Source organism: Emys orbicularis, chromosome 4, assembly GCF_028017835.1.
Source record: "Emys orbicularis isolate rEmyOrb1 chromosome 4, rEmyOrb1.hap1, whole genome shotgun sequence".
In the NCBI taxonomy this organism is placed as follows: domain Eukaryota; kingdom Metazoa; phylum Chordata; order Testudines; family Emydidae; genus Emys; species Emys orbicularis.
The window spans coordinates 72,269,928-72,283,096 of NC_088686.1; the positions used below are offsets into that span (position 1 = coordinate 72,269,928).

The 13,169-nt window shown below is 43.9% G+C and overlaps 1 protein-coding gene across 1 annotated transcript in view; it reads left to right on the forward strand.

Annotated features, from left to right (window-relative positions):
• PLEKHH1 (pleckstrin homology, MyTH4 and FERM domain containing H1) overlaps positions 1–13,169 on the forward strand; it is an 88,989-nt gene that overhangs the window by 36,890 nt on the left and 38,930 nt on the right. The window contains exons 7-12 of the mRNA XM_065403793.1: positions 1,304–2,316; positions 5,508–5,586; positions 6,851–6,942; positions 7,689–7,839; positions 8,848–8,987; positions 10,298–10,408. Of these exons, the coding sequence (XP_065259865.1) occupies positions 1,304–2,316; positions 5,508–5,586; positions 6,851–6,942; positions 7,689–7,839; positions 8,848–8,987; positions 10,298–10,408 (1,586 nt within the window). The remainder of the gene's footprint in view (positions 1–1,303; positions 2,317–5,507; positions 5,587–6,850; positions 6,943–7,688; positions 7,840–8,847; positions 8,988–10,297; positions 10,409–13,169) is intronic.

Here is a 13,169-nt window from a genome sequence, read left to right on the forward strand (position 1 = left end):
TCCCATGATGTTCCCATAAAGGCATGAGGCATTGAGGAGGCCCATGGCCTCCCCATGGATATCCCTGACTTATGGGGGTTTGTAGACCAAACCTCCTGTTAGTTGAGCTTGGGTACGCCATCCTTCTCCACACCCTCACTGACGCCATTAGAAGGTATCTATAGAGTTCAGATAGTCTCTAAGATTACGCAGTATGGAAGAGAAGAGAAAGAAGTGGCAGAGCAGAGGTATTATATAGACATTAAATAAAGGAAATTCGGAAGGCCAACCAGGCATTCCTGTTTATCCCATCCTGTAACATAACAACACTTGGAATGAAAACATAAACCTGAAAAAGGAAATTCTTATGAACAAACCATATTATACATTTAAGAGATTTGATACCATGGATATTATTGGGGGAAACAGCTTAGAAAGATTTTAAAGGAATTTAGACATTCATATGAATGAAGGTAGCATCTTTAGCTGGTGGTAATAGTTACAAAGGCTCTCAAATCTTCATGCTTCAGGGCATCCACTGATCACCAGATGGGGATAGAAGGAAATCAAGCCAGATACTCTTCTAGTTTAATGTAGTGTAGCTCCACTGAAATCACAGGGACTATACTGATTTACACCAGCTGAGGTTCTGGCCCATTAGCTCACCTGTGACATAATGTTGCATGGGTATATAAGTTACTGGGGGCATTTCTCTTCCCTCTGATCCACAGGGTATTGGCTGCTGTCAGAGAAAGGACACTATTATAGCTGGACCATTGGTCTGTTCCAAGGAATATGTCTACACTGCATCTGGGAGTGAGCCTCCCAGCCTGGGTCCACAGGCTTATGTTTGCAGGGTTCATGCTACTGTGCTAAAAATACCTGTGTAGACATTGCTTTGACGTTGTGATTTGGGCTGCAGCTCAGGCGCTCAAGCCTACTTTCTCCACCCCCCTGACTTGAGAGCCCGAGCCACAACATCTACACAGTTATTTTTAGTCAGTGCTTAATTTGTAATGAAAGAGGTGCTGGGGCTCAAGCAATTAGGTCCTGGGTCTCAAGCAATTTTTTAAATTTAATAACTGATGTGGTAAGCCCACAGGTGCTGGGGCTAAGCCATGGCACAAATTAAGCACTGGTTTTAGTATGCTAATGCTAGCCCTGCTAATGTAGGTCTGTGGACCTGCGCTGGGAGGTTTGCTCCCACATGCAGTGTAAACATACCATGTGGCTGAAATACATCTGACAGGAACTCGTCCTAACAAGCAACACTTTGGACAAAAAACATTTAAATGCCCTAACCATCCTTCTTCTCTCTTTTTAGATTTAACAACCATCCCTCCTATTGAATCTCTTTGGAGCTATAACCCTTTGGTGCCCAGAATGCTATTGTCACCCTTGCTTGAGAAACCAGACCAGAAGTCCGTGCTCCTTGGGCTGGGTGTCAAACAGGAGTGTCCGGGAAGAGCTGCTAAAGGTGTTCCCCCTACACCAGGTATGATCCTTGTTGATGAAGCCTCCATTGCAGAAGAAGACAATAAATCATTGCCCTCACAGAACATGCTCAGGGTCATCCCTGACCCATCGAACTGGAAGCCCTCTTCAGAGAAAGATACGTTCCCTACTGTAATCTCTGACACTAGTTCAGGGAGCCCTGATCCCACACTACTGGACCTCGCCGTTGAGTCCACAAGTGTCCTTGAAGCCCTGGCTTTCCAGTCTTCCTTGGGGAGAAACCAGAACTCTCTTAGCACCTCAGATCAGATGGCATCAGAGCTGGGAAACTCCTCAGATGAGCTGAGTGCCAAGTTCCGCTCCCACAGGCTGGACTCCTCTTCCTCTGGGGAGATGATGAGTACCCCTGATGGCTGTCTCCCAACTGCAGAGCCAACACTGGATTTGCCATCATCCGTTACTTCAACACAGCCAAGCTTTCCAGGGAGGGAATGTGGACTAGGCAATAGTCTGACTCTCCCAAAAATCCGGACACCCAGCACCCCAAGAGACAGTATCCAGCTAGCAAAGAGACATTACAGCCAACCCCAGCCAGGTGCTGATCGCTTCCATCATGTAATGAGCATAGAGGTTGGCACCTTCCAGCCCATAACAACCTCAACACTCTGTCCTGCACAAGTGGAGGAGACAGACATTGATGATGATGAGCTGCCAGAGAAGATGGAGACAGACGGATGCCCAGTGGGGGAAGAGGCTGGGATGGGTGTGGAGATTGATCAGCATCCTGGTTCAGGCAAAAATGAAGCTGGGAATTCTGAAGCTGGACCACTAGACCCAGGAGGCAAACCTCCTACTCCACCACTGCACAGATTCCCATCCTGGGTAAGAAACGCAGGTGGCACTACATATACTGTTCTGCTCACCTTTCATCAGTACTTGGGTGCCTCTGTCAATAATGGTCGGGCTTGGGTTGCCTAGGTGAAGGCTTATAGTGATCTTTATCTGGGCTGTTTGGCTTCTGGCAACCTTAGTTAACTTATGAAGGCAGCCATCTTTATCAAGCCAAATAGTTCTAGATATTGGAACATACTGTTCACATTGGAAACTTTTATTCTTTTCTTTTCTTTAAAAAAACAAAAGCAAAAGATTCTCTGGAAAAAATTCCCACCAAAGAAATATTAATCTTGAGAGATCAAACTCAAAAGTCAAGAAATGCAAATCTACAGTTGAAGGTTCTTCTGTCCCCATGTGAAATTACAAGCTGGATAGGCGGGAAGGGGAGAAATAGCACTAGGACAGACTGTTGAGGAGACAGGGTCAGAAGGATCTGTCACCACTAGAGAATGCTTCCCTCCAGAATCTGAAAAGGAACTCCATATTCCAAAGTCTCAACATTATTCTGCTATCACCAAAAGTAAAGTGTGCCACTGGCAAAGCATATGTCTCATCCCCCTCTAGTGTCCAGCCCACATAGAAGATAGCCTACAACTATTACTACCAGTTACTCCATTAGTTTAAGTGGCAGAGGTCTGTGTGGGGGATCTAAATGTTCCAACCCTGCTGAGGAACCATCTGGCTGTTTATTTAGTTTGTTTTTTAAAAACCCAGAAAATGACACACACAAACTACATTAAAAGAACATTTTTAAGGTTGGAAAGTTAAGCCCTTAAAAGTTAGGAAATGTCAGAATTAAGGTTGCCTGTGCAACCTTAATTTGGCCCCCTTGTGTATGTGCTTTATGATACAGTCAGCTACATCTATATTATGAGTGAAGGATGTAATTCCCAGCTCGTGTGCACAACTCGCACTAGCTCTCATTGAGCTACCATGAGGATGTGTATGCGCGCTGGTAATCACACCCCCAGCTCGTAGTACAGACATAGCCTTTAATTACATGATCACATACAATTTTTTTCACAGGATCCCTCCTTTATTCAGTGCATAGGATGAGCCTTCTGTGCAGATGAATCAGGGTTGTATTGTGAAGGAGGCTGTTGTCTGTAGGACTCCTGCCTGACTTGTTTCAGAATTTGGGAGGTGTGTGGCGAATGAGGCAGGGGATTGCAGGAAGAGAAAGGACGGTCTCATGGTTAAGGCTGTTGAATGCTGCCCTGGAGAAATGGGTTTTATCTCTGCCTCTGCCACAGAGTTCCTGTGTGATGCTAGTCGAGTCACTTAAAAAAGTGGTCCCCAAACTGGAGTGTGGTCCCCTTGGGGGCGGGGCATGAAGGAACATTCAGAGGGGTGGAACTTGGGGGGGGCAGGCCAGCCCCCATGGGGGACAGGGAGGAAGTGCCCCCAGCCCTGCTTTGTCCCCAGTCCAGTCCCAGCTGCAGCTCTGCTCCACCTAGGATGACCAGATAGCAAGTGTGAAAAATCGGGACAGGACGTGGGGGTAATAGGTGCCTGTATAAGAAAAAGCCCCCAAAATTGGGACTGTCCCTATAAAATCGGGACATCTGGTCACCCTAACTGCACCCCTCTGCTCCAGCCCCATCCGCAGCTCCGCTCTGCCCCCAGCCCAGCTCTGCCCTCATTCTCTGTTCACCCCCTTGCCAGCACTGTCTCTAGCCCCAGCTCTGCCTTCAGCCCAAGCTCCTCTGCTTAGCCAACTGTGCAGGAATGGAGGGGGCATGCGGACAGATTGCATTATTAGTAAGGGTGGGCGTGACAGGAGAAGTTTGGGCACCACTGACTTAAACCTAACTTTTCACAGGTGGTCACTAACTGTGCATTCCTCATTTTCTGGGTGCCCAGCTTGAGTTGGGTGCCCTGGGGTCTGATTTGCTAAAATGCTCAGCACTAACAGCTGCAACTGAAGTCAATGGGAGCTGTGCTTTGAACATATAAAATGCTGTGTAATGCTAAGCTCGCTGAAAAATCAGGTCCTAAGTGTCTCAAGTGGGGCACCCAAAATTAGTGGACACTTTTGACCTTGATCTCTCTGTGCCTCAGTTTCCTACCTGTAAAATGGGGATAAAACCACCCACTCATCTCACAAGGATGTTGTGAAGATAAATTAATTAACGTTTGTGAAAATCTCAGATACTGTAGTGATGAATGCCATAGAATTTCCATAAGGAATTTAATAATTGTCTTCAGAGCCAGATTTGAACTGTGTGTATTAAATAAGACATCGGGCCACCCAGTGAACAATGAGGAGAAACCAAACTATTGAACAGTTACTCATTCAATGAGTACTGTTCTTGCTGTGCACTGAATGAGGCAGGGATCCTATGGAAAAAATAGTGTGTGCTCATGTAATTAAAGACTGTATTATCATGCATATGGTTAACCTGAATATTGGCATATTCTAAATTTTGTGTGCTTGATTTTCCAACCTTAATGCTATTTTCATGTAGTTTTTTATGTGTAATATTATATATTATTTGACCATGTTTAATTATATGGCGATAGCGTTTTTAAGGAATAAGCACGAGGATGCAGAATTAAGGATTTTCTTCCAATCTTAACTCTGTGTTTGCCCACTTTTGACTGCTTGATTTCTCAATCTTAATGTTGCATTAGTGTCAGATTTTTTTCCTGTGGAATTTGTGTCATTTGTGAAGCTCTTTGAAATCTTTAGAGAGGAAATGCCATATGTTATGGTAACTCAGGACAAGGCTTGTTCAAATAATTCCAGCTATTGCCTCCATTCCCTTGGCAAAGAATGGGAATCTTTCACAGATGTTCACTTTAGACCTTTTTTTAGTACATTTTAATGCAGTGTTCATAGCAATGAAACCAGCATTTCTAAATTATTATTTAAATTGATGATTGAGTGTAGATGTCCCAGCTTGAGGATATGATCTCTGTAGCACTACCAGCAATTCAACTGTGATTCAGGGGGTGGGACTGGATATCACCACTACAGCTCCCTTCCCCCATGCAGTGGGATGGATCAGTTTCTCCTTAGAGATTCTTTCCTTCATGGATGCGGCTGCCAGTCAGGACAGAAAGGAATGTGAGGCCATTAAATCTGAACAAGTGAAATAGTTCAGTTGACTTACAATTTGATTGTTATATTCTGGTGCTTTTTCTGACCATCACCCTATGCAATGCTATTGTTCCAGGAGAATCGGATCTATGCAGTAGCCAAGTCTGGCATGAGACTATCGGAGGTGGCCCTTGGGACTGACTCTCCCAGCTGGAGTAAGTTTGAGATAAGATCCATCCAGAGAGAGAGCTTAGGCTGAGGTTGTAAGACATTAGCCTCTGGCTGTTCATGTTTTCTCCTTTTCTTGCCTGTTTTCAAATCAGATCTCACCCTGGCTGTCAGCCAGGTTGAGGAAGATATCTGGGCCTAGATGGGTATGCCTACACTGCATCTTAGAGTGAGCCTCCCAGTCCAGGTCCACATATTTGTGCTAAGCAGCGTTTGATTTAGTGCACTAAAAATAACTATGTAGATGTTGCTCGGGCTCTCGAGCTTGGGGGAGGGAGTGCGAGCTGCAATGTCAAAGCAATGTTGACACTGCTATTTTTAGCACGCTAGCATGAACCATGCTAGCATGAGTCTGTGGACCTGGGCTGGAAGGCTTGCCCTCAGTTGCAGCACAGAAATACCCTGAAGGACCAATCCTTGGGTTTTTTTTTTGGCCTCTGTGTTAAGTAACTTCTAGGGGAAGGGGGGGGGGCGCGATTTACCTCTTTCCGCACTTATGACAAGACACTTCTCTGCATATCCTGCTGTTGCCTGCCTGTGATCTGCTCTCAGGCTGTAGTGACCCCACCATCATCTTCCACCTATTTCTGAGCTCCCATAACCTTTGGTGACCTACCAAAATGGCGCAGGAAGCTAGGCATGGAACCTTCCAAAATGAAGATGGGGAAGGCAGTTAGGGAATTAAATATTTGGCATGGTCCTCTGGCACTGACTTCCTTGGGCATAGTGCTCTGGCTGGCATCTCTGTGGTATGTGTGTGAACCTTGGTAAGTTGACCCTATGTAGCTACAGGGATTAAATAGATCTAAGGCTAGCCCTGGGCCCACAAAGTGGGGAGCAATGGAATACCTTTCTTGTGTTCTCTATTAGTAAGATGGCCAAACAGTCTCACCCTAGTTCAGTTAAGTCATGGTTGGTCATGCACTTCTCCACCAGAATGCTAAAATCTCCTGGTTCTGCCTCTCACTATGTGGTTCACTGTGCCTGGCTGCCATCACCCTGGGAGGAATGCAAGGGTGGGTGAGGTGTCCTATAGGCACAGTGGAAGAGGAAGTGCAGTCACCTTCGAGAACATTCCAAAATTAGTAATCCCCACAACCTTTGCAAGATCAAGTCTTCCAGATCTACCTCCTTCTCACTAGTTCGTCTTGTTGAGGTTCCCTATTGCTACATTGTGCCTTCACATCTACTTCCCTCCAGTAAAACCTGCTGTTTTTTCACCAGTCTTTGTTCTCTCTCTAAATTTTCTAGTTTCGAATTTTCCATCATATTCAGCTTCTGGGCCATTCACTTGCCTTATCTACAGAAATGTCACGGTTCCAGTCTACACTACGCTGAAGGGGGTAAGGGATTACTATACTTCACCTTTTGTGTTAAGGAAAGAATGGGGAGAATTGCCACCATCTTGAGAGTAGAAAGGGACAACACTGAGCAGACAAGAGGGCTTGAGAATGCCAGGGAGCCCTGCAGACTGACAGGCTGCAGTGGAGTAGCAGATGCCACATACACACACGGTAGTAATAGATATATTTAAAACTATTTTATCTTTGCCAAACTGAGGGCAATATTGGCAACTTACTAAGTCCCTGAATACATCATCAAATTTGCATAAAGTGAAATTTACAAAGGTTCAGTCCACTGAAGCTACAGATCCCCATTCAGGGAGGACAGAACCCTGGTATATGTTTTAGACCAGGCAGTTCTTGGGAAGCTTCAGGATGATGGGTATGGTGGAGACTAGTGAGGTCTTAGAGGATGGAGGCCGAAGGGTGAATGAGAATGAAATAGAAGATGGATTTTGGGAGCCCAAGGGGAAAGATTGGGTTTGTGAAGCCCTAGGAAGACAGAATCTGGGGAGACTCAGGAATATGGGACCTGGAGGGGAACATGGCCTGGAGAGTCCCTGGAGAAAGAGGAATGAGAGTTGAAAACCTCAGCATGATGGTGAGTGGGGTGAGAGGGCCTGGGTAGCTTTGAAGAAATAAGACTAGCCCTGTTCTGTTTGTGCTGTCTCTTTATGAATTGTAGCATGTGTCTGTACTGGAGATCCTCCTTCCTCGCATTCTGATCTTGAAGGCTTGTTTTCCAGAAAGCCACCCAGATCAGCAACGTTCCTTTCTTAGATGAGTCCTCAGGCTCTGATGATGACTGCAGCTCCCATGCCAGCTTCAGGACCTCCAATGGTGGATCTGAGATCAGAAAGACCAGCATGCCAGGCAGCCCTCGTGCTGTGAAACGAGGTAAGGCGAACCCAGTAAATTGGGGAGAGCAGGCAGACTTGGGCTGCCAACCATTGCTCAGTAGAAACCAGTCTTCTAGAATAGTTCTTAGTCTACGGTGGAACTCTGACACCAGGACCAGTTTGGGGATCTCTCCATTTGATTGTTACAGCCAAATGATTGTGACACATAGATCCTTGGAATCATGAGCTTTTACACATTAGTTGTATGCTAAAAGAAACACCTTTTTCTTTCCAGGCCATCTGTTAGGCATGCTAGTGCCAACTCATGTCAATCAACTTCTTGTTGGCTTCTGTTAGCTCTGTCACAGCTGTTAAATTCTGCACCAGAAGCCAAATGGCACTTAAAAAGGTGCACAATTATTTCCTGCCTTTGGAGCATCAGATAAATTGCATCCTGATCAGAATAAGTGAAAGTGAAAAACATGAGAATGAGAACTGACGTATGGATCCAATCTAACTTTCCAAAAAGCAGCACTGTCATTGCAGGTGGCGAACAATAAACCTGAATTCTGTGTATATGGTTTAAAATGGTCTCTTCTCGTGCTGTACTGGCTAATGTGTCTGTGTGCCACTGGCATCTAGAGGCAGAAGGATTACAGAAAGTGAAGCTGTACTATTAGTAACAGATGATCAGGGTTCTCCTTTAGTTCAAGTGGTAGAGGCTTGTGCTTTGACAGCAGGGGTTCTTGAGCTCTATTAGTTAAAATTCTCATGTGTAGTTTGGATAGTGAGTATCTTGCCTGTGTTTAGGCAGCCCTGAATTCATTACATTATAGAATTCCTTCCCATTCTCGTGTTTACAGAAGAATGGGTTCACAGGCCTGGGTGGTGGGATTTGGATGTCCAAGATTTGGAACAATATCTGATTGATTTGCTCACCTTGAGCCAAGTAGCTTTGGGGTTGAACTGGAGGCTTTTTCAGACAGCGCAGGCTCAGGGTGCTAGTTACAGATCTCACACAGATCCTGAGCACATAGGATTCCCATTGTCCCTTAATTCCTGGCAGGTGTCTCTATGTCCTCGCTGAGCTCAGAGAGTGATTATGCCATTCCTCCTGATGCCTACTCCCTGGATGGTGACTATTCAGAGCCAGAGCACAAGTTGCAGCGGACATCTTCCTATTCCACTGATGGTGGAGTCTGCAGTGTAAGTTTTATGCCCCCTTGGACATCAATTCTGGGATATGGACACAGCACTGACCCTGAAAGGGGAGTGGCAAAGCTACAGTATGAAGGATCTGCCATGCCAAACCAGACTGTTGATCCAGCTTGTCTCTGTCATCAGCCACTGCCTGATACTTCATAGGAACCCCCATAATGTACTTGGCCAACTGTGTAGTGCTGAGCACTGGCAATATAGTCCTTCCTGACCCCGGGGCCATCAGCATGAAGTTTGATTATCCATACCAGTTTTCTGCACATCCCACTCTTCTTTAGGTGATGGTTGTGACCTCACCCATTTGTATAGAAACAAAAAGTTCTTCATTTGGAAACATGGGAGGCATTTTGATCTAGTGATTACAGCAACAAAGCAGGAGTCACAAGACCCAAGTTTTATTGCCAACTCGGCCACTGATTGATTGTGTGATATCAAGCAAGTTGCTTAACCGCTCTGTGCCTCAGTTTCCTCCTCTATAAAATGGGAGTAAAGATAATTGCACATCTCTGTAAAGAGCTTTGAGATTACCAAATGAAAAGCGTTCCATAAATACCCAGTGTTATTTTATCATTGCTGGTATGGGCTTGCTTCTGCAAGCACAGCTACAACGTGCTGCATCAATGAGAATGCTCCTTTGCAGCCACCACATTACTCCTGCCTAGCAGCAAGCTAAGGACAAAGGGTGAAGCACATAGCTCAGTGGCATGAGATGTATTTTGTTTAACCTCCCATCTCCCCACCTCAGCCACAAATTATAGACTTCACGCAGGGACCACTTAGTCACACTCCATAGCCTGTGTTATTCAGGAGGCCACACTAGATGATCATAGTGGCCTTAAAAATCAATGAATTTCTCATGTGAATCCATTATTTACCCACCCCTCCACCCATTTTTTTATTCTCTTATTCTTGAAAGTAAAGGAGTATACATGCAAGAGGCTTGCGACTTACTGCTGCCTAGAGCTTACCCTTACTTCATTTATGTTTGAAGAGTGCTTAGCACGTTGTATGGGGAAATAATAATTTTCAATGATTCAGGCAATCTGTGAAAGCATGACCAGTCCTGCCTTCCGATATCTTCTTCACTGCCCCACACATCCACCATAGTACTTACACATACATGAGCAGTAGCAGATTCTCAAAGTTATGCAGTGATGTGGGCCCTGACATCTGACAATCTGAGCTGGAGAGAAGATGGGGGATGCTGGCGATCTGGCAGGTGGCAGCCCTTGGTGTGGGCACTTCTCAGTTGCTTTCATCTTGGGCTCAGGATAATCCACCTATCCTTTATCCTCTAGGAGCCCATGGAGAAATCAGGCTATTTGCTGAAAATGGGCAGCCAGGTGAAGACATGGAAGAGACGTTGGTTTGTTCTGAGAAATGGACAAATCATGTACTACAAGTCTCCGGTGAGTGAGAAGCAAACACACCAGTGCCAGACACAGGGGAAAGGCCGCTTGAAGTCTGAGTTAGTTTCATTAACCGGTGAAAGTTGCCACATGGATAGCTCTGGCAACTGAAATCCTCTGTTTATTCACATAACAGAGACCACATGGGCAGCTGCAGTGCAGACTTGCCCCCCACTACCCTGCAAATGTGCCTCACCCCGACCCTGGGTACGACCCCAAGGATGAGGGGAGTCTCCATTCAGTCATTGGTTTCTCTGATCAGACAGAGGGGCCGTGTGTAGTGGTGGTTTTTGTGAAGTAACAACGTATCCACTAGGAACTGGCTTGAAACTTGTTGACTGACAACACACAGACCACTGAAAGAAAAAAAGTGTTTATCCTCACATTGATCTTACTGTAATATGAAAGCAAATGCAAAAATAAATGCTAGTGCAACATTAAGGGCATGCAGGTAGGCACTCAGATGTGAAGAAGTTAGAAAATTAGGACTGACCACAAACTCTTAACTCTTCCCCTTGTACAAACATACGATTCAGTGTTAACTGCATGGTCCCATACTGTTTCTCAAATAATACAATAGCCTACCATTTTTTTCCATCTAGTGGTATGTGATCATTTAAAGAGTACTACAATATATACACACAAGGGGCTGTATTGTATTGCCAGTTTAATTTTCATATGTCCTGAGTTTTAACTGTGTAACGTTAACATTTTCTTTCATATGATTTCCTTGGAATGTAGGCATTGCCAAATCAGCTAACAGGACCTTCTAGTCCAGTATCCTAGCTACAAAAGTGGCCAACATGAGATGTGTCACGGGGGGGAAGGGGGGGGGGGATGTATGTGTGTGCGCAAGAAATTCTACAGTGGACATTTATCCCTTCCTAGGGGATATTTCTTCCTCACTCCCATCAGTTTGTGGCTGGCTTATGACCTGAAATATGAGTGGGTTTTAATATATTTTTTTTTAAATCCTACCTATGGTAATTTTTAAATGTTTTCATTATCCATAAGCCCTCATTCTTTTAAAAATCTTACAAACTTTTGACATCTCAGCTATTTAGTGGCAGTGAGTTCCACAGATGCATTAGGTAAAAAAATAGGTTTCCTTTTGTTAATTTTAAATTTGTTAGTGTAAAAAGTTAATGTAAAAAGAGACATTCAAAGAAGTGTAAACAGGAGCACCCAATTCACCATCACCATATCATTCATTCTTTACATCTGTTCTCTAAACAGTCACAGTCTTTTTATTTTCTCCTCACACAGAAGCCTACCTAGGCCCCTAATAATTTTTGTTACTCATCTCTGATCTGTCCTCACATTTCTGGAGATAGCGTGACCAGAACTAAATGCATTATTCCAGGTGAGGGTACACAATTGAATTCTGTAATGGCATTACAATACTTTCAGTGTTCTTTTCTATTCCTTTCCTTATGCATCTTTTTTTTTTTTCCTTTTGACATCTGCTTCACATCGAGCAAATGTTCTCTCTTTTATCCACTATTTTGTGAAGCTGTTCAAAAAGCTAGGAAAATTGGGTCGCTCTTCCTTTACAGCAGCGATGCTAATTACTCTCTAACATATCACATTTTTCAAAGTGTTAATAATTCTGTTTTTTAAATACTGTTCAACCATTTTTTCTGGTACTCAAGTAAGTCTTACTCTCTTGTAATTCCCAGACCTATTCCTAGTGCCTTTGTTAAGATAGATACAATATTTGCTATCCTCCAGTCCTCTGTCAAAGAACTTATTTTGATGAGAGATTGCATAACTTTATTAGCAGCTCACCCAGTTCATTCTTAAATTTCTTCAGAACTCCTGAATCAATCTCATCTGCACCTAACGACTTGTTTTTCTTAAATTTATCACTTTGTTCCAGCACCTCATCTTAAACACATCAAAAAAGTAGGTCTGAGGAATGTCTCTGCAGCAAGGAAATTACTTAGCTTCTCTGCAATGTCCTTATTCTCCTTAAATTTTCTCTTTACTCTCTGGTAGTCTATCAGGTTCAACAGTTCCCTCACAGGCTTCCTACTTCTATTAAAAAAAATGTCATTATTTGTTTCTATGTTTTTGGCTATTTACTCTTCAATTCCCACTTTGCACTCCTAACTTCTATCTTACATTTTACCTACCATTATTTCATTTTCTTTTCTATAGACTTAACTTGGGCTGGGTTTCCATTTTCTGAAGGATACCCATTTGGCTCAAATAACATCTGCTTTAAAGGTAAAAAAGGAAATTATGCAGTTTTATGACTAAGAAGCACCAGCCAGTCAAGGTTAACTGGTGCCTATCAATATTGCTACTAAAGTATGCACTTGTACACCAGTCAGCCAAAGGGCAATTAGTTTGTTAGTCTTACATGGATTTCCATACCTGTGTAAGAATGTACCCTTGAAAGTGCACAGTATAAGAAATCCTAAAGATGGCATAAAGGCCAGCCCTGCAGATCACTCATTGATTCACTTTTGGTAATCCTCCTGGGGGCTTCCTAGTGGAAATGATCACACAAAAGGAAATTAAGAATTAGTCTCTCATCAGCTAGTAGCTGCTCTGCTACTGATAGCTGCTCATTGGGGAAGAAAAATAGTTCAACTCTGGTGGAATTTTTCAAAAGAATATGGGAGTTGTTATGGAAAATGTAATGCACCAATTACGTACCCAGCAAAACAGACAGCCATTTATTCAATATTCAGACAAAGTATATTCACCTGCCAAAAAAAAAAAACACCACCAAAAACCCAGCACACCTTTCCAA